The 23,237-nt window shown below is 46.6% G+C and overlaps 7 protein-coding genes and 1 non-coding gene across 8 annotated transcripts; 4 read left to right on the forward strand and 4 right to left on the reverse strand.

The window, feature by feature from the left end:
- Positions 1-971: 971 nt before the first annotated feature.
- Positions 972-1,400, reverse strand: BJ212DRAFT_1277008 (uncharacterized protein; the record flags this gene model as incomplete). Its single annotated transcript, XM_041331326.1, has 1 exon — positions 972-1,400. The coding sequence occupies one exon, from the start codon at positions 1,398-1,400 to the stop codon at positions 972-974; it is 429 nt and encodes a 142-aa protein (XP_041190413.1).
- A 7,033-nt stretch (positions 1,401-8,433) lies between these two features.
- On the reverse strand, positions 8,434-11,848 carry BJ212DRAFT_1371584 (RHD3/Sey1). The gene is made up of 13 exons (XM_041336298.1): positions 11,582-11,848; positions 11,425-11,522; positions 11,297-11,371; positions 11,161-11,246; positions 10,948-11,111; positions 10,556-10,892; positions 10,304-10,502; positions 9,876-10,252; positions 9,689-9,827; positions 9,410-9,636; positions 9,011-9,354; positions 8,877-8,943; positions 8,434-8,817 (listed from the first exon to the last, which is right to left on the reverse strand). The coding sequence occupies exons 1-13, from the start codon at positions 11,758-11,760 to the stop codon at positions 8,677-8,679; spliced, it is 2,433 nt and encodes an 810-aa protein (XP_041190414.1). The 5' UTR covers positions 11,761-11,848; the 3' UTR covers positions 8,434-8,676.
- BJ212DRAFT_t90 lies at positions 8,445-8,518 on the forward strand. Its single transcript has one exon. It is a non-coding gene; the product is annotated as a tRNA-Val (tRNA).
- Positions 11,849-12,701: 853 nt separating the features above from the next.
- Positions 12,702-12,979, reverse strand: BJ212DRAFT_473462 (uncharacterized protein; the record flags this gene model as incomplete). The annotated part of the gene is made up of 1 exon (XM_041343291.1): positions 12,702-12,979. A coding segment is annotated over one exon (153 nt), but the record flags the coding sequence as incomplete, so codon positions are not given.
- Positions 12,980-13,667: 688 nt separating this feature from the next.
- Positions 13,668-15,280, forward strand: BJ212DRAFT_1371605 (uncharacterized protein). The gene is given in 3 exon segments (XM_041336299.1): positions 13,668-13,892; positions 13,905-14,252; positions 14,647-15,280. The coding sequence occupies 2 exon segments, from the start codon at positions 14,156-14,158 to the stop codon at positions 14,814-14,816; spliced, it is 267 nt and encodes an 88-aa protein (XP_041190416.1). The 5' UTR covers positions 13,668-13,892; positions 13,905-14,155; the 3' UTR covers positions 14,817-15,280.
- A 15-nt stretch (positions 15,281-15,295) lies between these two features.
- Positions 15,296-16,109, forward strand: BJ212DRAFT_1371613 (uncharacterized protein). The gene is made up of 3 exons (XM_041336301.1): positions 15,296-15,422; positions 15,478-15,579; positions 15,632-16,109. Exons 1-3 carry the CDS (start codon positions 15,392-15,394, stop codon positions 15,919-15,921), a joined length of 423 nt encoding a protein of 140 aa, XP_041190417.1. The 5' UTR covers positions 15,296-15,391; the 3' UTR covers positions 15,922-16,109.
- On the reverse strand, positions 16,104-16,981 carry BJ212DRAFT_1371616 (uncharacterized protein; the record flags this gene model as incomplete). Its single annotated transcript, XM_041336302.1, has 2 exons — positions 16,764-16,981; positions 16,104-16,696 (listed from the first exon to the last, which is right to left on the reverse strand). A coding segment is annotated over exon 2 (313 nt), but the record flags the coding sequence as incomplete, so codon positions are not given.
- A 172-nt stretch (positions 16,982-17,153) lies between these two features.
- On the forward strand, positions 17,154-19,942 carry BJ212DRAFT_1483317 (uncharacterized protein; the record flags this gene model as incomplete). Its single annotated transcript, XM_041340599.1, has 14 exons — positions 17,154-17,265; positions 17,322-17,428; positions 17,482-17,707; positions 17,767-17,864; positions 17,917-18,122; positions 18,177-18,315; positions 18,366-18,446; positions 18,505-18,629; positions 18,685-18,749; positions 18,798-18,944; positions 18,998-19,273; positions 19,335-19,404; positions 19,460-19,727; positions 19,778-19,942. 14 exons carry the CDS (start codon positions 17,154-17,156, stop codon positions 19,940-19,942), a joined length of 2,085 nt encoding a protein of 694 aa, XP_041190419.1.
- Positions 19,943-23,237: the final 3,295 nt, after the last annotated feature.

Genomic DNA, 23,237 nt, shown 5'->3' on the forward strand with positions numbered 1-23,237 from the left:
TTCATGAGAGATGCAGATATAATGTACAATGGGCACACCACCAAGCAATGGCATTATCAACATATTTGATGTCTGAATTAAGGTAGTGGTCCAATTCAGAACTCAAGTCAGCAGGTCATGGTGGTGCTAGTGCAGGAAGATTGTCAAATATATTGTTGTTCTGAAATTTAATCAGGGCATAGGATAATGTAAGGAAAAAAAAAACACCTGCATCCTGCCCACTGGCATATGACTTTCTATCATCTCAACCTCTGAATCATTGTCAGTTGATAAGTATGAATGCTCAAATTCATTGCGAACGAGGGACTCCACTGTCTGGATCCATTGGTCTTCCCAGTAAGCAACCTTGAAGTAAGATAGCTTATGTCACAGATGTAAAACTGTAGAAATATGTTAATTACAAAAGGGAGTGGAACAATATGAAGTACATACCCATAGTGATGCAATAAACTTCTGAACTGTCTGTAAGTTCATAGTATTGATTCAGAGTCTTCTTTGTGAGTTGAACAGCTGTGCAAATTGGAGCAGAATATGTCTTGTCATGCAAGTATGATGTGAGCTCCTGGTCAATATGATCCATGGCAGGGATCACAGTAGCAAGGTTTGGTGTTGAACGAGAGAAGTACAAAGTCGTGTCCTTGAGAATCTAGAACATGTGGTAAGCATGTTTTGATTGTTGTCACACAGTGACAAATACACACCTTCAATACATCCTGCAACTGTTTGACTATTTCCCACTCACAGTCAGCTAACTCATACTTTCGCAGACCCAGATCGTGACATTGTGTCACATTGTTGACAGCTTTCCTATGCTCAAGTGCATAATCCAGCATGTCGAAGGTGGAATTCCACCAAGTTGCCACATCATGTGGCATCAGTGTCACAGGCTTGTGCAAATCTTGAAGAATCTGATGCCATGCAGGGAGTACAATAGTCATCAAGTGGATGATTCTATAGGCCAGCTTTCGCAACTAGAAACACAGATATTGAGTATTCAGGTAAGTGTGTTTTTTTTTACCTACCTTCACAAGGGCTAACTTCATGGGTTGAATTTCTCTTTCTAGCACCTTCCATTCATCTGGTTCCAACAGCTCGACCTCATTCACCCACCCTTCATCATTATCTTTCAATTCTGCATCGGCAGTGTTGCTATCATCCACTTCCTCCTCATCCTCACTTTCTTCATTGTCCACATTGTCTGCTTTGGCAAGCACTTGATCAGCATCACGTTTCTTGATGTCAAATTCTTGAATAAGGGACTTGGCTACAAGATTGACAGTGTGGAGAAAACAATGGGTATGTGTTGTTGCTCCTCTAAATGCTGGAATCTTCTCACTGAGTTCTTGAACCATAACATCATTGTTTGATGCATTGTCACAGGTTATGCACAAGATCTGCATGCCCTTGCATTAGTGCTGAGTAAGTCCAATTTTTTCTTGTCCATTACCTGTTCTGATATCCCAAACTCCTCTAGCATCTTTTCAAATGTGTGTGCAAGCTCCTCGCCTGTATGAGACTGTGACTACATCAGCTGATATTCTGCCATCTCAGTAAGTATCCACCTTTGCAACCTCAATTATATCTAACAGTAAGCATAGAGGCTCTCCATTATGCTTGAAGTGTGCTAAAAAGGCAATGAAGGCTTGATGGTTGGGTGATGACCATCCATTGGTGGTAGAGTTGATTCTCCCTTTGTATTCCTGGTAAGTTTGGTCAGTTTCATGTATTTCATATGAATATAAACTCACCTGGAGCAATTTAGCAACTCATTGGCAAGTCCACACAAACACAAGTCGAACATTGTGCAATACAGTGGATGGAGATGGTAAGTAATACTCTGGTCTGCCCATCTTCATCAATGACTGAAATCCTCAATCTTTGACAATATTGAATGGATGCAGACTCTCAGACACCCAGCACACTATTTTGGACCTGCAGCAACATGCCTTAGACTTTGGCCAAAAGTTCAACAACCTCATACCTCATTTCTGCACACGTGTGTTGGTGGTGAGAGTAAGTGACTTTTCCTTTTCCTTTTCTTGCGAATGATGCAGTGATTGTTCCATCTTGTAGAATGCTACCAACAATCTTGGACCAGACCTCATTGGCATCTTTTGCCTCATCTGCAGCTTGCACATATTGCCAGTTGAGTGTGCATCTCCTTTGTCAAGAAAACATCTAACTTTGGCTTTGCAGCCTTTTGCCTGGCATTTAAACTCATGTGCCCCACATCCATCAATTGTGACAATCTTTGGCATGGGATCAAAAAACACATAAACAGGTGAGCTCCAATCCTTCATCATCTGTTCTATTGATTTATTAAAATCATATTAATTCATAGTATGCTGAACATACTCAGCTGGTCTTCAGGTGTCTCTTCTTTGCTCTCCAATTGCTGTTGCTGCTTCATGATCCACTCTTGCTGTCTTTGGACCCTAAGTCATCCTCAGTGGCGCATAACACAGCTTCCTCTTTGTTAAGAACCATGCTCAAAGGAGAGAGACTGACTCAGAGGGGCTTGGCCTTAGCTTGTACACTGTGCTCCTTACCTGAGTATGTGCCCTTCATTTCAGAGGAAGTCTGATAATGGTCTGATGAAGTCCAGAGGCTGGCTACTCTGCTGGAGAGTGCTAGAGGACTTCCGGAGGGGCGCGGGAAATGTCCGGAGGAGCGCAGGAGAGTTCCAGAGGAATGCAGGTAGTGCTCAGGAGAGTTCCCACTGCAAGGTAATACTTCTACAGGAAAACAGGATGGGAGGATAGGAGGTCCAGAGGACAGGAGGACAAGATGTCTGGAGGTCCAGAGTATGGAGGACAGGAGGACAAGATGTCTGGAGGTCCGGAGTATGGAGGACAGGAGGTCCAGAGGTACAGAGGGCAGAAGGTACGGAGGGTGGAAGGTATGGAGGGCAGAAGGTACGGAGGGCGGAAGGTATGGAGGGTGGAAGGTATAGAGGGTGGAAGGTACAGAGGGCGGAAGGTACGAGGGACAGGATGCCCAGAGGTATGAGGGACAGGATGTCCAGAGGTACAGAAGACAGGAGGCCCAGAGGTCTGGAAGGAATAGGGGCTACATTGGATGAAGTCTGATGTAGAAGCAAATGGAGGTAGACTACCCTAAGGTAGAGTCAGAGGGACAGGAAGTGGACCTAAGTCCAGAAAGAGGGTAAGTGCTGGAAAGGCAAGACTCTAGCCTAGGGAAGCAATCCCTAGACTTGGGACAGAGACATAGGGGACAAATCCGAAGGTCCAGAATTCCGGCCTAGGGAATCCATCCCTAGGCCTTATGGAAAAGGACAAACTCAGATGGACTGAAGTCCAGAAGAAGATTGGGCAAGTCTAAGGTGAGGGAGCAGGAACTAAGATGATATTCAGACTGAGGACTCTACTGTAGTTGTACAGGGGTTATATACTAGAGGCTATCTGAGAGGATCAGTAAGCAAAGGAGTAAGGCTATGTACAAGCATGTGGAAACACATTGGTAAGTAAGACGGAACATAAGTAAATGAACTCGGAGATGAAACTAGTACAAGGATCAATCAGCAAGATGGAAACAGAGATAACCAAGAACCAGAAAGGTGGAGATGCCTAAATGGGGATAGGCGCAGGATCTCAGATGGAGGGTGGGAATAGGTCCAGAGATAGTACAGTTAATATCCAGAGGTCCAGAGATCTGGGGATCTGGAAGGCAGGGCGGAAACAGGACTGAGATATGTGAGGTGGTGGATGTAGTCCAGAATCCAAGAGGAGGTAAAGTCTGGATGTCTTGCTGGACAGAATGTGCATAGGGTGGACAGGATAGGGGATCCAGGAATGAATCAGATATGGGGTCCGGAAATAGGTCCGGAAAGCGTGGGAATATGATGGGATCTATGTCTGGCATATGGGATATGACACTCTTCCTCAGTGCAAACTATGGCCCAACAACTCATCACTGCAGGTGGAGATGGTGATTTTGAGGGTTCAATTGATGATGTCACAGAACCTTGGTTGGCCACTGTGAGATTGCTGGTGTTCCCAGCTGCTGGGTGAGTTTTTGCCTTCTTTAGTTGTGCAATTGTGTGATCTCTGTCTGCTTCAGGTTTCCACTTCTTTGACGTGCCTATTGCCTTCTCTTCCAGGGCCACTTTGGCTTTGGTTGTCATTTTGCTGATCTGTTTTGCTGGACCCAAGAACATGTTGAGTTGCATCGTGGCTGTTAAATTTTTACTTGTTGGACTAGTGTAGTTCACGAATATGCTTTAGAGTTTGATATGATTTTCAGCTGTACAGTACCCTCTTTGGGTAGTCACATTTTTATGTAGTCACATTTTGACTTCTATACAAAACCCGGAAGCAGGGTACGGGTAGGGGTGCGGGTACCTCAAACCCAGACCCCTACCCCTACCCGGGTGGTACCCCTACCCGTGACCCGGGCGGGTTACCCCTACCCGTGCAGTACCCTAATCACTGCAGAGCATACATATGTCGAGAAAACTTTGCCAGTACTTATTATCCCTAATGTTGTGACTATCCTCACCTTGTGTCATTACTACTGCAAAGCATACTTGTATCGAGCCCAAGATACATAGACCATCACAAAATCGCGAACGTCTAATACTTCGCAACGTCAAATAACTTGAACAAATACCACGACAAGACTTGAAATGAATTAAAACAAATTATCCCCCTACAGACTACCCGCTCATTGTAAATCAATCACATCGAGTATCTCCAGTGTTATACACTGTCGCTAGTTGATACACGGACACGCTCCTGGAAAGCAATTGGAACCATAGCGATTGCTGTATCGGGGTCGTCTAGGAGCTCAGCACGATGTCCTCGAACGCTAAGGATCAGACGTGGTCCCAGCACAAACAACTGCGCGAACTGGAATATTTGGGCGAAACCAAGAAAAACCTCAGTTTCCAGGGAATCTGGGTTCTAATGAAAATGATGAATTATGGCTGCATCCAGAGATCGACGACAAATCAGCATACCGCTGAGAGCGTCGGAGAAGAAAACCCGACGTAGAAACAAGAAACTGCAAGACAGCTAACACATGCAGAACTTCAGCGGAAAAGAGAACCACCTTCACATATGAACTCACCTCGCAAAATAACTCACGTGAGTTTTCATTAGCATCGTGAAACAGTCCCTAAAAATATCACTTGGTGAGTGTTGTCGCAGTTCACGCAAGTGCTTTGCAGCAATCCGGACTGCGAGATACAGCAGAAGGATCTCCCATACAATGGCGAGTATCCAAGTGATGGTATACAGAAGTACGGTATCTCCCACGTAGTCGATGTTGCATATATAGGTGCCGGAGAGGGCGGCTTCATCTGGTATTTGTCAATGAGCCGGATGCAACCAAGTATTTCGTCCATAATTAAAGCTTACCCACTGAAATATGCATCATGGATATTGCGGCCATCGCTGCGTTGGCGATTCTGATGGCCAGAAAGATGACAACCAGAAATACTAGCACCTTTCTGGATCGCTGATACATGGCATTCAGCCGAGCGATCATGATGACTTGCTTGATGTCATGGTCAAGTCGATGTCACAGAGGTGCATCGCTCACCACCCAGCATTACATTTACAACTTCATTCGTGCTTTCTAGTGTAACGTACATGATACGACCTGAAAATCCAGCAACATTAGTTATCAGCCTCGGACTCGGAGGACCACACGTCCAAAACAAACTCACAACTATAGCAGTTATTATATTGAACCAAGTTGTTTGAGAATCTCACTCACCCCTACATGAAAGTTCAACTGTTGAGGCGGGAATCGAAACCATCGGTGCAAAACACTCACTGAATCTGTGATTGAGATGGTCGGAACATTGGCTGTATGTCACCAGTCAGAAGAAACAAACATGGTGAATGCGAGGCGACATACTCAACATCTTGAGGCTGATTGTGAGAGATTGCTGATGAGCACAGTGCCAATTTTCTAGCCTTTCACACATACATGACATATATTATTCCAACATAGCGTACCTAGGATGTGTTCACGTCAGCACGACTTGTTAAGTATATTTAAACATACATACACTGAGATATAGAATGGTCATCAAGGACCAGCGTCGCCTCTGCCGCCGATTAGATATCATTGTACGACATTCTTTTGATATCGGAATCTACTCACCCAGAACAGTTCGACCTATCAAATCATTTATTCTCAGCAAGATGGCTACACCAGGAATGAATCGACCTACCTCTTGTCCGAAAGTAAGCGCTGAGAATACCATAGGGATGTCAGCGGTTCTTTCATACTCAGACTTGCTCACCCCAATCGTAGATTACCCCAACAGAGGCGGCAACTGTGCAACCGCGGCCAAGGTTGATCAAATCGTCACTGGCATCATCCGTATGTCTTTTCACGAACCTGTAAAGTAGCCGAAAATATAATGGGAGTTGATATCCGAGACTAGGGTCATACTGTTAGAGGATGGGAGTGAGGGAGTAGCGACGAACTTGGTGGATGTATGACGATCGCGTTCGTGATTCAGCTGATATACCCAGTGTTTGAAGTGCCAATGGCAGGCCATTGGCTGGCCTGGAAAGAAGACATGGCGGTTGGCAGCAGTGTTTGAAGTACCAATGGTGCGTCAGGCATGCTGGCGGGTGTATTTGGTGGCTAGCCAGTGACAATCTTGATGTACAATTCATTTATGGAGTGATATTGTAGTAGATGCGAAAATTAGATATATTTGGCAACTAGCCATCGCCGGTAGCTGCCACTGGCTAGCCACCAGATACACCTGCCAGCATGCGTGGCGCGCCATTGGCGCTTCAAACACTGCTGCCAACCGCCATGTCTTCTTTCCTGGCCAGCCATTGGCACTCCTGACCTTGCCGGAAATAGACTGGGACCTCCCGAAGCGAGCAATGGATGAATCCGTCTAGAACGTATGAACCTTTCAAACTACATGGCACCTCAATTGAAATATAGGTACATTAATTAGTTTGTGGTTTGGAAAGCATTTCTGGATTGCGACGAGGTGCAAGACGACACTCCAACTTTTTTCAAGGTTTGAATCGAAATCTAGGATTCTGAATGCTGCGGAAAGTCACCCAATATAACCCCAGATCCAGCCATCTTGCCAGGGAGACAAGAAATCCGACGGGCACAGCACACGCGCACCCGTCCAGCGATAATTAGTACCAGTTCCTTGAAATAATACGCGTGGTCCATCATGACCCCAGTGACAGATACTCTGGACAAATATTGTGGTTGTTTTTCCCTGACGATCAGAAATTCATATATCTTGACGGCCTTGAATCATTCAATAGCATCAGTTCATTAACGCTTTAAGTCTTAGGGGTGTTCATTATTCAATCATGCGATTTGACACCTTGTCCGAGTCTGTACTGCTCTGAGCTCATCGCAAATTTCGGTTGCGACGAAGGGATTTGGAGGCGTGGAGCAGGACAAAGAGGGATTACACCGGCCGGCGATGAACCCACTAAATTCGGATTTCTCAAATCTGTCTGGCGAAGCCAAGCCTGCGCTACGTAGTAAGTCACTCGCATCCAGCTTTAGATCTGGAATATTAAACAAGTAATTTTATCAACGACATAGACTGGATATTTGATCTGTCAAGTTGTGTATAGTGAGTGTTGTTATTTGCCCTTTTCTTCACTCTCGTGGTACTGCGCCAACCGCACGGGCTACGGCCACCTCCAGACACCGACCAAGCACGCGGATGAGTAGTCGCCTCACGGTGATGTCACGGTGGTGGAGCCAAGACGGATTCTTTTATTGTCATGCTGGTAGGTTTCTTGTTGTGGTCATGAGGATGCATGCGCTGAGGCCTTTACATAGAGACGAGATTATGTTGGCACTACCAGTAGTGTCAAATCTCGCTGTCGTGAGTCCTTGCTTTGAAACGGATATTTCCTAACTTTTCTTTTTCAAACAGAGGACCTAAATCTATATCAAGCAATGCATTGACGATGCGTAGCGGCACAGCAAGTTAGTATGCCATGAAATGGATCATTTGCCAATGCTGTCTGCCATGTTGCAGGTGGCTCAGAACGTTGTCACATCACATTATCAGAGATGAGTCGAGAGACGCTGTCAAACAGACGACGTTAGGACATACGGCATACAACTTGCAGTGCGCAGGCTATACCTATCAAACAGACGAGCACAAAACTGAGAAATCAGCCTGAGAAACCGGTACGGAACGCGTAAGCATTGATCTAGAAAAAGGAAACCGAATCGAAAGTTCTGACAGCAGTGCTCATGGCAGATTGATCTTATTAGACACTTCTTCAGGGGTCAAATTCTACTTCCAGACAATATAATACCCTACCAAGACGCGTAGAGGATATGACATATACGAGACTCACGCGGGTGGACGAACGCTCGAAAGTCGGCATAAACATTAGCTTGAATTTAACCGTATTGCGTAGTGTTAATATTATTACAACGAAATTAGAGCCTTTTCCAACGGTCTGATGGCGTAGTTGGTTATCGCATCTGTCTAACACACAGAAGGTCCTCAGTTCGAGCCTGGGTCAGATCATATTTTTGCATCCACAGAATATACCAATAGTGAGTAAATCGCCTATGTGCCTCGAGCGGTAGAACTGAGAATTACATGAATTTATGCATAATGACAAACCTAGACCATGCTCCGGGTTATGAAAACAGATGGCTCCGAGTAGTGAAGAGAAAAAGAAATTACATAGGCTGTTGCCTCAATCTCCTCATTTCTTGATCACTATCCTCGTTGTAATCCCGTACAGAACTTGCTCGCACAGGCTGTGCTAGAACAGGTTGCGAAAAGTGGTCCCTCATGCGGTTAGTAGCTTGTGTCTGCACCTGTCGCAATCGTGATCCGTGAGGCAAGAAAAGTAACAGAACAGAACTATCAAACACACCTCAGCCAGGACTGTCTTCGAAACTTGAAACAAAGGTCCTGTCAAACCCAGCTTGACAATGAAATAACTGAAAAGTAACAACAGATGGTCAAGTGAGGATTTCATCGATAGCCGAATTGAAATTATATACGTACGACGTTATCAGCGTCATCAAAGTAAACGTGAAATACAGAGGGTTGAACAACACTACCATAGCCTCATTCCAGCCCAGCACGACGAGGACGCCGTACATCCAGTATGGGATCTGTGCAATGCTCGACACAGTGCTACGTTTCGCTTCGACGTAGTATGCATCTGCATCCTTTCGGAAGCGAGAAGTAAGGTCAAGAGACTTCGTCTCAGTAAAGATGACGAGCGTTGAAGGGAAATCAAATTCATCCGTGGAATTCAGGGGGTCAGAAGGTTCAGAGGGTAGCACGAACTCAAGGGAAGGATCAACCGGGGTGATCTTGGCATAGCGAGGGATGAGATTCATCGTCTGAAACACCGTTCAAATTTAAGATATGCAAGAAGAAATTCGCGAAGACACTTACCTGCTCCTTAGCTGTCTTGAAGGCCCCATCAATATCATCGTCTGGTCTCCAAACTCGAGGAACAGCATTCTCATCGTAGCGGAAGCGCTCTTCAAAATGAGTCCGAAGCTTGCCGAGGATCGCTGTATCAGCAGTTTGTTCGTCAATCTTGGCCCTTAGAGCGAGCCAGGCGCGTTTTCGCAGGGCAGCGAGGGAGGCCACATTCTCATCATCCGTGCAGTTGAAGCCTGCATCATACATTATTGAGAACAACATAATAAAGAAGGCGAAATAACTCACTTTTCGCCTTTGCCAGATAAGTCAATTCGGCTTTCTCGAGCGTTTCTTTAAACGTGCTCAAGACCTTGTCCCACATGTCAGGTGTAGCTTTGTTGAGACTGATATCGACAGGTTCAGAAATTTGCTTTCTGAAATTCCTCTATGAAAATATTTAGCGGACATTGAAGACAATTCTCAGACAACATACCTCAATCAGGTTGACCATCTTCTTCGTCTCATCCTTCCTGCACTGGTCGGCCACATTACTAATCTCCTCTCTGAGAGAGACGAGTTCATCCTGCCACGTCCAGTCAGTGTCCTCCAGCGAGACCTCCTTCGCACCATCTGCGAACCGTGTCTCGCACTTTGTCCGCGCTTTCTCAACCACATCTGCGAAGCTATACTCATCACCACGCAAGCCTTCAAGAAGCTCTCTTTTGAAGGCACTGAGGCATGACCTGTGCAAGTTCTTGAGTTGCCCGAGAAAGAGGGGAGAAAGTGTCGAATCCATAACCCCAAGAAGGTCAGCACGCTTGCGCTGGTACACCCCTTGGTGATAGCGAGATGCATCACGGTCGTAGCGGCCTAGGAAATGGATAAGAATCCACATAATTTAAATATAAATAGCATCCTCACTGAGTGCTTGAGACCTCCAATCCCGCATCAAATCACCAAGACCTTCCACAACGTGGCCTGCCTCGATAGGTCTCCGCTGCGACTTCGACTGCTCTGTGAAGTCTGCGAGCGCGACGGACGATATCTCGTCGCATCGGAATTGTGCAAGGAGCTCCTGCTGCGTAGGCAGATCAAGGTCCTTGTTCGTCTGTACTTGCTCCTGAAAATTTTCATCTTCAGTGCGTAATGTGTGGGCATGATTAATTTCCTTACCCATATGTTTTCCATATAGAACGCCACGCCATCAGCAGGAATTCTCTTATGGTAGACGGGCTTGAAGACAAAATCATCTCTCGTCTTGTCCACAAACCGTTTTCGCAATTCTTGGACTTCGGCTTCGAATTTATCCGTAGCCAGTATCTTGTGAGGTAGTGCTGTGAATGCAAGGTCAAAGTAATCGGAAAGTTGACGATCCTGGAGGTCCTGCGGCTTAGAAAGGGAATCCCAGATTTTCTCGAGGTCTGCAGTAAGTGTAGCTTGGAGGTTCGCAAGGGGAGTAACCCCAATATGGTCTCGAATTACGAATAGTAACAGAGTACGCCCTTGAGAGCTGCGCGTAGGAGAACTTCAAGATGAGAAAATGGACTGGTGTGGAGTGAGCTTACCCATCTTGAGCTTTCTTGCCGAACAGACCAAGGTTCACCTCAAACACGGTTTTTAGCAGACCCATGTTTGCGCCCTGGTATAAGCCAACTTGGTGCTCCCAGAGGTTGATGAGAAGTACTTCTGACGAAGCAAGGGAAAAAAGAGCGGATTTGCGTTCAAAGTCCTGAGTGGTTGAATGATAAAAACTACTATTGGCTGAAACTCGTTCGTACCTGGTCCTCTCCACGTTCTCGTCCATCCGTGCCTTCCACGTCCATGACCATGACATCCATGTCTTTCCCTCGGCACATCCAGATACCTCAAGTTAAGTTAGCACAAATACGAAGGTTGAGTAATCCAAATATTTACCTTTCGTAGTCTGCTGCCGTCTTGTCTCATCCATGACGTCGAAGGTAGTACCAAATAGCCTATTTAACAGTGTACCTGCCAGTCCTCAGTGGACAGCACTTCCAGACATTGACATTTCAGTAGCTTACTCTTCCCAGTAGACTGCGACCCAAAGACAGCTACTATGTTGTAATTGAAGCCGGCGTCGCGCAGACCCCATCGTCCTATCTGAGATGTCAAGTGGGTTCTGTTGGAAGTAGTGTAATTGAGGACTCGAGAAAAATTCATTCATGCTAGCAGACTGACGTGAAGTTCTTCTCATCATTAATGACCTGCAGACGCTCAGAGGTTGACGAACTCTCGTTACTGTCTGACGCGTGTCCATTCATTGTTGGCTTGGTGCCATTGAGCTGTGCACCGAGTAACGATTCAGAAGAGCCAAGAGTTGAATGAGGAATTTTAACGGATTGACCGTCGAGCGACATGACTGCGGAATGAAATAGAGTAGAAATGAGTGCCAATCAAGTCGAAGAACACGAAGTGTGAGCGTGCAGTCAAACTGACATTGACAACGTTTTGAGCGGAACGTTCCAACACACCTTCTAAAGGGTCTATATCTCACGTGACTTTACACGTATATAGCGGCTTCTTCCGAGATAATAAGACCAAGGATCGTCGTCGAACACAGCTACAAAATTCACGATGTGACTGTGAAGCAACGAAACGACCTCATATACCTGCTTGTTAGACGCATGAAACGCTTCATATCAATTTTCCGATGATCAATGTGCCACAGCTGCTGACAAATGACTCGGATAACAAAGACAGGGGCTTGACGATAAGTATATATTGAAACACTCTTTACCAGTACTCCTCTTACTCTTAATCCTCATACCGTCATGATCATGTTATTTATTCGTGCAGTTAAAAAGCACAAAGCCAAGAAGCAGGCAAAGAATGACAAAAGGCACTCCGACCCTTCTGGTAGCAGCGATGAACACTCGTCCGTGAGGCGGCCGAGAGCTCAAAAGCGTGCTCTGCGGGCTGCTGCCAAAAGTAAATAGTACGTGTTCTCATAGCTTACAGCAAAGGATAGTTCTATAACGTCGCTTGTAGATGCATAATCAACCATGCTCTCCAATCCGGCGTAGACTCAGCACCATTCTGAAAATCGTGTTATGGGAGGCCTTTGTTCAATCTTGAGCGCTTGAGTATCTGTGTTTCGGGCCATTAGATTCCTTGCTTTCGTCCTTCATAGCTCCCTGTATTTGTGGTGTACTCCGCTTGTTCATGCTCATCGTCCCCATCTACATATTATAAGGAGATCCCGCGGAAGCAATTCGTAAACACCATTTTCTTATATGATGTATTCAATATGATCTCGCCGAACAAATGTTGGCCACTGTACACCGCTGCAACTACTTCATGTGTCTTGTTGCAAGGTGTTCGTGCGATACGATGACCTATCTTGATTAATCTATTCCTTCCGTCGTTTGGTTATATATGTTCTCATTACGGATCAGCTAGGCTTTCGTAGGAAAGAGAGACGATCTAGCCTGCAACATCATCATCAACGGGCCACATAGATCCAACCACACTGCGAAATCCGGAGAACTGCATTACCGCAGCGAGATGAATCGACTCATCGGGAATTGACAGAACGCCCACTTGGTAGTATGACAAGCCGACAGGAATGCAAATTCCGGATTCTGCAGGCGAGTTTGTCGTTGACCATATAAAGGCCTGTCGTGCATGGCGAAAGACTCGAATGGCTGTTTTGAATTCGGCAATGCGTGGCAGGCCAGGTGAAGCCACTGTTTGGCTCAATATATCCAACGTCCCTTGGGCTGTTGTATTGCCGTCCGCGAGCGATGTGAAGGATATAATGAGCGCGACATGCTAAGCGACAGCATCTAGCTCAGCAGCGACACACCAAAGGTGATCGCCTGTGGCCAGGTTTAAGGCTGTTGCCTCACGCGAACGAGTGCCGCCAAAGTTGGGGTGTAGGATTTGCAAGTGAGAGATATCATGCTTGTTCGGCTCATATGGCCCTTATGCATGTAAAGTGAGTAACGTAAACTCGACGATAGGATACCAGACGCGTGGTCACAGGGAATGGACTTCCTGAGAAGGATGGAGTCAACAATACTATCCCACAGCTTGTGTAGGACGTCAACAAGTTTGTGAAATTCAGTCGGTGATCAAAAGATCCATCACGATGTGAGCGACTAGAATTCGGAGGATGGTCTTGCTCCACCAGTCCTACAGCAGTTGAATGCACCTTGACGAGTGCCAGAGCTGCGCGAGAAAGCGTCCATTGCCAGGGATGAAGTAGCCTCCCTAACCACATCGAAATGGTGGGAGGAAGACAACAAAAGAGCAATGTGCTGACCAATGAATTTAAATATGGTCTCATACGCGATCAATGTAGTGGTTCACCCGTTCTGCGGAGGCAGCCCATGACTTTGCAGCATGAAGATCATCACGAGAGATTTGGAATACTTGGGGAAGTTGTGATTAAATTTTGAAGGCCTTGAGAGGCCAGGGTCAATCAGGATCACCGGCAGGATACAGTGCGAGTACAGCTTGATGAACCCAATCGCCACTCCCAGACACTATGGGCGCCGCCATTGGTGAACAAACAAGAAAATTGGTTCATGGATGCTGAAAATGATACAATGAATGCGGTGGGTTTTTAATGTCTATTAGTTGGGTGAAAATGCGTTGTGTGCGTTTTGTGTCGTGAACCACGGGAAGAGATAGAATGGTAGAGTATCGAAGGGTTTCTCTGAGAAAGTGTTTCAATGTTTGATCTAGTCATTTAAAAACAACTAACCTACAAGCCTAACCCTGATAGGGCATCTGACTAGCCCATATGCAATGCACGGTATGGGCCATGGCTCGCATTGGAACCCACCCAAAAAGGAGGAGGTATTACGCAAGGTCCTGGAGTACGAGATAATTCTAAAGGCTGAAGGTAAATAAAATGCACGGATGGGGGGAGAAGCCTGACCAACCTGGGAAATTTTTGCAAATAAAAGGGAAAGTTAGCCGAGCTGCTTCTTGATGGGCATCACTTTCCGAGAATGAGCAGTTGGACATCCTATGGTATAAGGTACAAGGGGAAGTAAATGAGAGGAGTGCGGGTTGAATTGAAGTAGATTAATGTCGAGGAATCTTTTATGGGGTCAAACCTTGGTAATGGCAGGATACTGTTGCACTCGGATGCGGCAGTTTCGGAAGAGGCTGGGAGTGCTTGCATGAAGGAACGTGACCGGGTCTATTCCAGTTGTGTTCTTAATGCGCTTAACATGAAGTATTGTGTAGCTTGGAGAATGGGTAAAAGGTTGGTGATTTAAAACACGTCCAAGCTCGGAACGAGGAATGGAACGGTAGCGAGCTGTTGAAGATGGCTTGGGCTGATCTCATGATAAGCTATCCTGCCGACAACTTTGTGACTGACGTAGACCTCGAATGTCTGACCACACTAGAAGCAAGAATGTTCGAAGATTCTGAGGAAGCAGGACCTGCAGGCAACTAGCAGTGGGGTTTGGATGCTGGTCGATATCACAGGCGGTGGAATGTGTATCTCAACATTCCTGATGAGTGGGTTCTGGGAAGAGATTACAGCGAGAGTGAACTTGAAGTAAGGAAAATATTACCTGCCCCGTTCAATAAGTCTCTAACTGGTGTGATTGACAGTGTGACCCCTTATTCAACGATAACTCTGATGCCACATCTGTAGACGAGTTGTCCGACGTCGTAGCTCCTTCGCTGCCTGTTGAAGAAGAAATTGTGCCCGTGAAACGTCGCTGTGCTTCGAAGAGGATCCAGAGAGGGACAAAAAGAAAATAGACATTGGTTGATGTAGCTAGTTAGCATCAGTCAATAACTATTTTCTTGGACTGACAAGCCTTGACGCGGCCACCTTGTGAATAAAGTCAACGAAGGAATGGTCATGAATTTGATGTAGGAGTCGAATGTAGAACATAGGAACGCTGGCATCAATGCCATGCAGGTCACGACCACGGCAGGACTGCGTCGAAATAGCTACGCGGCCTACGCGTAGGTCAGTTTCAAACTTTCACTGTCGCTATCTACAAGAAAATTTTCAGTATGACTACCGCCACTTGCACTCAAAATCACAGTTCGTAGTATTCATCTATCCAAACTACTACTACATATAGTGACGGCCGCGCTAGCAGCCAACTATAGCCCACACGACAGTATCCCCCGATCATTGGGTGACCAAAACTCAATTGAGTGGAACAGCTTACAGGACCGCATGTCAATGGATGCTGCGAGTGAGTACTGATAAAACACGAGTCTTAAATTTGGTGTTGACCACCTTCGAAGGCCACCATAGTAGCCAGGACAACCAGGCGCTGGCCTTGAAGGCGCTGGAATCCAAGGTTGACGGCTATTTCCACACCTTGATCGAGAAGATGGTCAAGCAGGAGACGAATATCGAAACCTTGATGACGAAGTCGGACAGTCAAGAGGCAAAATTATCTTACCACCATTCACTCATCGAGGAGCAGGGGAAGGATATGAGGAAAGTCTTTGAGGACCTGGCAAAACGTATTGAAGAGCTTGATACAAGTATCATTACTAAACTTGGGGTAATGATACGAGGTACTAAATAGGATTTGTAAAGCCGTCGGTATATTGTACATGAAAAAAAAACACTGACTTTCACGGCTTTGTATATTTGAACCGCAGTCAGCGTCAGAACCAGAAGATAAGATATGCAAAATTTCAGTGTTTAGAACAGTGAAAGTGACATTTTTCAGCGTTTTCAATCAGATTGATGACAAAGATCGTGATACTGATACTTCTCCTCGAAACACTGAAAACGCCATTTGAGATACTGACAATCATGAACAGGATTACAGTAGACTAATTTGAGAGCAATACATGACACATGGGCGGTCAAAAAAGATAACTAGCTTGCGTCCAGGATCTATGAAAAGAGTCCAGAGCGAGAGCGTATTGAACAACAGGAGTACAAGGTGTATGGCTGCCGTTCGCAAGACAAGTCAAATCCGGCGAGTGCTGTGAGTCCATGCTTCAAACACAGTGATCGAGTGTCAGGGAAATGGTGTTGACTCTTGAGCGCATCTGAATTGGTTTGTAGGATCTGCCGGGATGACTCGGATGAGAGCACTGCACAATGTTACGCACTTGCCCTTGTTGAGCGCAGCTGAGCTTGAACCTACAGTGGAGTTGCCGGAGAATGAGTTCTGGGACAAGCTGGGGGGTGAGAGATATAAAGAGTAGACAATATGGAGCAAGTGATGAAGCTCGCACAGACACGAAAACACCACTTGTAGCGAGGAGGACAATCGCCTTCTTGAAGTATATCAGCGTTGTCTCAAGCTCGCACGAAATGAGTGCAAACATGCGAGAATGTCGCCGAAACTGTCGGAATACAAACGAGAGTGAACATTAACGTCGAACAACACAATGGACGTGAAAATTGACTCACCGATTCAGACCAGTACAAACCGCGGTAGACAAGTAGAGAGATGCGACAATTAGTGGTGACAGGCACAGACGAGCAGGTGCAGTTTTGAGTAACATATTTCTTGAAGTCGCTCAGACTGTCACATAAAGTTGCAAAAGTCCCGTCACCTTCAAGTTACTGGATCCTTGTTTAGGTGCGTTTTGAGCTCGTGATCTTCTTACTTAGATATGCAAGTCACTGGGAAAATTTTGAGAATGTAGGTACTTAAATTTGCCTCTTACCGTGACAGCGGAATCTATCGCTATTTCCCAGGTTGGAGCTCAAGCTGAGCGCGGACAACCCGAGATTCCCCTGCAGGCTAGATATCCCCAACTTGCACTGCAAATTAATTGAAGTCTACTGCAATTGCCAATGAGTGCTCAGTTCGACCAGTCACGCCTTATCTGGACACCTGCTTACCCGTCTCATGTCGTCTGCGAGAAGCTAAGGCGTGAAATTAACCTCAAGCACAACCTGAAGCTCAGTGCGTTGATGTGTGTCTCTCATAGAACGAGAGCCTGACTGGACTTCGTGCTGTAGAGGACTACCATGACCTGCATGCATACTCGGTGTCTAATTACACCTTCTGGCTTGACCTCTGGCAGTTTATGGGTATTTTGTCTTCTGTCCCCCCAGATCCCACAAAGGTGTGTCAACTCATGTCAGCGTTCTTTCTTTGTGATGTCGAACATCACTATAGATAGTCCAAAAGGGCAAATACGAAGAAGTACCCGAATGGTTTCCCGGAGCACGCCTCAACTACGCGGAAAACCTTCTCTACCGAGATGACGATGGTATCGCATGTACAGCAGGCAATGAACTCGGAGTTGTGACACATTATACCTTCCACCAGCTAAGAGAGATGGTGCGCAAAATGGCAGCCGCAATGCGCGCGAATGGATTGAAGGTTGGAGATAGGGTTGCGGGTGAGCGAAGGAAGTGCCTGTAGAATTTGCCACAGATTGTTAACTCTGAATGGTCGCAGCTATCATCACCAACTCCATCACCGCTGTGGTAGTTGCTCTTGCGGCTTCCAGTGTAGGGGCAATATTCTCCAGTACCGCAACTGACATGGGTACCCAGGTCAGCCTTATCGTATCTCTCATAGACTCGCAAGACGTTCCACCTTTACTAGGGCATACTTGATAGGTACAGGCAGATCAAACCAAAGCTCATTTTCACAGAAACGGAGATTGTTTACGCGGGGAAGACAGTCAGCCTAGTGCAGAAGGCTTCGGAAGTGGAGCAGGATCTCCGCGCATATGGCGTACAGCGCATCATTACATTGCCAAGTGTAAAGACCGGAAACACTGTCCCAGAGTCTTTAAATATACCCAACAGGTTTGTCCACGACTCTCATCAATTAACGCGTGTTCCTACTTGGCCTTTGTTTAGTGTTACATTGGATTCTTTCCTTACATCAGATGATGGTCGACCACTGGGATTTGAGCAGTTACCTTTCAGTCACCCGTTGTACATCCTATACTCCTCGGGGACAAGCGGTCCGCCGAAATGCATAGTCCACTGCGGTGGAGTACGCCTCCCACTCACGTGCCATATTCTGCTATTTATCTCCTTCTGCAGGGCGCCCTCGTGAACAGCAAGAAGGACTGCATGGTTGGCTTCGGCATCCTCCCGACTGATGTCTATTTCCAATACACTACGGTAAGCAATTCCATATACATATGCTGTGCATGAAGTGATCAGCTCATACCCATACAAGACGGGCTGGATGATGTGGCCATTCATGCTCTCTGGTCTTGCATGTGGTGCACGCATTGTCCTCTACGATGGGTCACCATTCCATCCTGACCTCAGGGGTTATCTCAGGTTCATTAATGACCAAGGGTGCGAAGACAGTAACGAGCGTAGATCATCAGTAACTAAACTTTTTCTCTTCTAGTGTCACGGTATTCGGCACAAGTCCACGCTTCCTGACAGAAGTCCAGATGAGGGATATCAAGCCGCGTATGATCGGATCATAGCCTTGAGAGTTGATGCTAATTACTTTTGTAGTTGAAATTGCATCCTTTGAAGCTCTTCGTGAGATGACCGTCACAGGAGCTGTAATAACTGCACCTTTGATGGAGTGGACGCACGAGGCGTTTGGTAGGAAGCTGCATATAGGTTCGTCTTCTGGAGGGACAGACGTGTTCTGTGCATGTGAGTTTCCGTTGTGTCGCCGCTTGCTATATACCTAAACTAACACTCCTCAGTTGTCTCTTGCGTGTCGAGTTTCCCACTACATGCTGGAGGTTGTGTCCGAAGTGCTATTCTCTTAACTTGGACTAACTGTGCGTTCCACACAGAACTTCAAGGCAAGTCTCTCGGCATGGCTGTTGAATTATTCGATCCCGCGGGCAAGAACATTGAGAACACAGGTCAACCTGGTGAGCTCGTCATCACCCGTCCGCATCCCTCGATACCTGTTTGTTTCTGGGGCGATGAGTCTGGCAAAAAGTTTCGCCAGGCATATTACGACACGTACCCAGGTAAGCTCTCCTTATTTCGTCCAGATATTGACGTGCATGTTTACGTTGATGCGGGGCACAGGAGTCTGGCGTCAAGGCGATTTTGTAGTCAAGAATCCAAAGACGACAGGGTTCATCTTTTTAGGGCGGAGGTACTGGCTATTTTTATGCCTTGTCATATGCAAGTTGATCTAATCATTTCCACAGCGATGGTGTACTCAACCCCTCTGGTGTCCGTTTTGGCTCAGCGGAGATCTACACTGTCCTAGAGTCTTTCTCCAACGAGCTCGATGACTCGTTGTGTGTGGGCCAGCGAAGGACACAAGACCCTGATGAGCGTGTGCTGCTCTTTCTGAAGATGCGCTCAGGGCACAAGCTTACACCTGCCCTCATTGACCGCATTAAAAGCGCGATCAGGACTAGTCTTAGCCCGAGACACGTCCCAGCCTACGTGTTCGATACCACAGATATCCCGGTACGTAAGCTGCTTACTCGGTGAACATAACGATCCTGATGCCTGTGCAGTATACTGTAAACGGCAAGAAAATTGAGATTGCGGTGAAGCAGATTGTTTCGGGGTCCGATCTAAAGCCGAGTGGGACTGTGGCAAACCCTGAGTCACTTAAGTTGTACTATAAGTACAGGGACATCGAAAGTTTGGTGGGCGTGAAGACGATGGCGAAGCTCTAATGTGTAGACATTGAAATCAGAAGGTTGGGTCTTCCCACTATATAATAACTTGTGAGCACAGTCATTTGGCGTGAGCTACCTTTCTGATGAATCTAAGATGCGTGAGATTTCTGCAACCCACTCATGATCGTTTGGTTTTGAGTGTCAGTGCATAAGTCCGCCATCACGGGATAGGCGCCCGTGTCAATAACCTTCAAGAGCCAGGGGTATCGTACGTCGGAATTAATGCTGAGGAAAATTCATCTGCAATGCGGAGACAGCATGGGCGGGCAAATTCACGTGTACTCCGTTATGCAGTGAACCATTTCGTGAGCCTTCCATTGCTGGTGATTTATGATTCGCTTCTTCCCGTTCTTTCGCCGTGACCCTGCCGCGCAATCAACTTCTCCGTGTCCCTACTGAAACATCTTGAACACTAGTCCATATCCAAGTCCAAGCTAACTCGGATACGCGGCAGTAGTTGTCTGGTTTGCGCGATTGAAGCATGCATCTCAGCGACTTAGATCAAGCCTGCCAATGGGGCACTATGTACCAGTAAGTACGTAGTACTGTGGGACAATGCCGCACTGATAATGGCTACCTGATCCGCAAAGCGGTATCTCGCTAGCGCTAATATCGACTATACCATGGAACCACTTCACGACATCCTTATCTGGCATACTCTGGAATTCTATCCTGATCATAGCGTCGTGTATACAGTCACTTCAGCGTTACAACTATCAGCCTAATGCTGTTCGCGCCCCTGAACTTGTGGTCCCGGACTGTATCTTAGGGGTTATCGTCGACGACTCTGAGTCATTAGGAAACCCAGAGGTGACAGTAAATGGGTACGTCAATGTAGCAGGCTGTGGTCCCCTTTTGTGAAGGTTCCTAAATTTGTCCTATGGCAAGTTTTTTGCTAGTTGACTAGGTAATAGTCAGGGGCAATGGCACCGGTTCGATTGGTCCGATGAAAGCACATGCCCTCGATGAAATCCACCTAATGTCTACCCTCCATTCCACTCGGAACAGTTCCTTACTCCCCTGTGGGGTCACTCTCCATCTCCGTTTTAAATAGCACGGTGCCTTGATAACAACAACGAAAATATAACTTCGCCTTTGGGTTGTTTTCTCATCATTCCGGTACATCAATTGAACCGTCACTGCTCTTTAGAAAATTGGCCTTCTCCTTTAACTGTATCTTCTGTATGTCGCTGACCTCAGTGACCTGGACGACGCCGCATATATTTGCTAGCGAGTTTATGCCCCCCGAAGCCTAATATGGTACACTGCATGAGACCGGCATGATGTTTCCACTGTTTATCGTTAAGGGGTCGTACAGTGCCACGGACCACGGTGCAAGTTGGAATTGACGATGGGATTGCACAGCCACGTGCAAATCTATTGCTTTCAAAGTTAACGTTCAAGCCCTATGATAACTACTAGTTAGGGCCGCAACACAACACAGGCGTCATACGTGCGAGCCAGATTCCAGCCAGATCCCAGAGTACAGTTACATGTTGTACTTTCTCCAGGACAGGCCATTTGCGCCACACTCACAGGTGTCGGTGATATATCATTAACAGAAAAGAATCATCGGACGGATCTCGTTTCATCCGCCACACCACAACTAATCCTGCACCAAGGCTACACATCTCATCCAGATTCGCCAGCTTAGCTCGTGACAATGGTCTTGTCATGTATATCAACCAAGGCAGCACGTTCCCGGCGAACTCACGGGTTTTCAATAATTGAGCTGAGCACATCGCACCCGAATACGCCACCACGGTGATAGAAGCTTCTGAAGGCAAGAATACAGATATCACTAAAGATTCTGGGGCACTGCATACGTCATAATCTGCTACGTCGGAATTAGGAGGAGTCATTTGCAATGAGCAGATCAGGATGGGACGAGCTACTCGGTCAAGCAAGTGAACGCTTCGGTGAGTCTGCTATCACTGGCCATGCACGTTTTTGATTCGCTGTAGATGTTATCTTTTATCTTCTCCCGTCTGATCGTGCCCGTCCATGACGTTAGGAGCGACTTCTGCGGTGCGACGCCAATGATTTTCTCTCAACTTCCAATATCATACCGGAAGATTGCTCGGGTCACACAATGTATCATGTGGATCGCAACGATTCGGCACTTCAAAGTTCAGTACGTACACAGGAGCATTGAATGCGCTACATATGATCACCCGGCGGATCGTGCAAGCTTCGGTTATTCGTGACACTTGAAGCCTATCTAGTTGATACTCGCTTTGCGACATACTTGCGGTCCACCCGCCGGCATATCCTGATTCGACATATGTTAGATGACCTCGCTTAGGCGTTGCTACCAGGCTCCACCATCACATGTTGATATCCCGGACTTGCGGCGGAAGTATGCGGCAAGTTGTTATCATTTTGTTTCGAAGGCTTCTAAAGGCTCCTGGATTTTTCGTAGCTATGTGGGCAAACACTTAGTTGGCTGGGTCACAGCAACTTTCCAAGAGATGGTCTGATGCAAGCCACGCATTTGACGAAATGCATTTAATTTCTGACACACCACTACACCCGCGGCTCCTGCAAGTACCGCCTCCACGGACAAGCTCGAGAACTCTGTTGTCAACAGCAGAATGACCCTGATGTTGACACCGAAGAAAGTGTATTTTTTCGGTTCTGATGTCCATTTCTTTCTTGTTCTCACCCTTTGACATATGTAGGATGACTCGATGATCTCGACGAAGCCAGTTCTCTGAAGTCTTGCATCTTTGCTATCAAAATTACGTCTCCTGCGCCTGATGGACCTCGACTACCTGAGAAATGCACCTGTCGCAGGCAGCAGAACCCCCAATGGGGCAAATGATAAATCAACGTCATCATCCTCTGCACGAGGCAGTGTAATTGCATCCACTAGGGCACGAACCGAGCGTGGTACTATGCCGACTACCCTCGACACTGCACTGCAAACGCGATGTGATAATTCCTACCTCGCTGTGGGATCCAGTCTGACCGTAACGTTATTCGAATTTGTCAAGTGAAAACGTCGAAGGCTCTTCTTGGTTGACATGATAACCTTGCAACAAATCGCGTCGCTGTATTTTATTATCGACAAACAAAGTTCCAACGTACAGGCATGCATCTATCGGTTGTCATACGAATTATTTGGGCGTTTCGTAACTTCCGTCGGTAACATCGGACGCCCGTGCAAGACTGGCGGTCGTGTGTATGTACGGGCCGCCTGTCCATGGAAAGTATGTGGAGACATTGTCAATACGTACAAAGAGTGTCATGCACTTCAATGAAGTCATTTTTGCCCACGTTGCCCGTTCAT

The sequence above is a fragment of the Suillus subaureus genome (assembly GCF_016647635.1).
Source record: "Suillus subaureus strain MN1 chromosome Unknown BJ212scaffold_27, whole genome shotgun sequence".
NCBI classification, from domain to species: domain Eukaryota; kingdom Fungi; phylum Basidiomycota; class Agaricomycetes; order Boletales; family Suillaceae; genus Suillus; species Suillus subaureus.

Excerpts from the sequence above, each read along its gene's own strand:
- BJ212DRAFT_1371584 (XM_041336298.1), bottom strand. The coding sequence starts at position 11,760 with ATGTCGCTCGACGGTCAATCCGTTAAAATTCCTCATTCAACTCTTGGC. Across the intron at positions 9,637-9,688 it reads TTATCTGGCAAAGGCGAAAA|GCTTCAACTGCACGGATGAT; the intron begins GTGAGTTATTTC and ends TGTATGATGCAG. Across the intron at positions 8,818-8,876 it reads CGAAGACAGTCCTGGCTGAG|GTGCAGACACAAGCTACTAA; the intron begins GTGTGTTTGATA and ends CGATTGCGACAG.
- BJ212DRAFT_1371605 (XM_041336299.1), top strand. The coding sequence starts at position 14,156 with ATGCACGGTATGGGCCATGGCTCGCATTGGAACCCACCCAAAAAGGAG. Across the intron at positions 14,253-14,646 it reads GATAATTCTAAAGGCTGAAG|CTCGGAACGAGGAATGGAAC; the intron begins GTAAATAAAATG and ends AACACGTCCAAG.
- BJ212DRAFT_1371613 (XM_041336301.1), top strand. The coding sequence starts at position 15,392 with ATGACTACCGCCACTTGCACTCAAAATCACA. Across the intron at positions 15,423-15,477 it reads CACTTGCACTCAAAATCACA|CAGCCAACTATAGCCCACAC; the intron begins GTTCGTAGTATT and ends CGGCCGCGCTAG. Across the intron at positions 15,580-15,631 it reads CATGTCAATGGATGCTGCGA|GCCACCATAGTAGCCAGGAC; the intron begins GTGAGTACTGAT and ends CCACCTTCGAAG.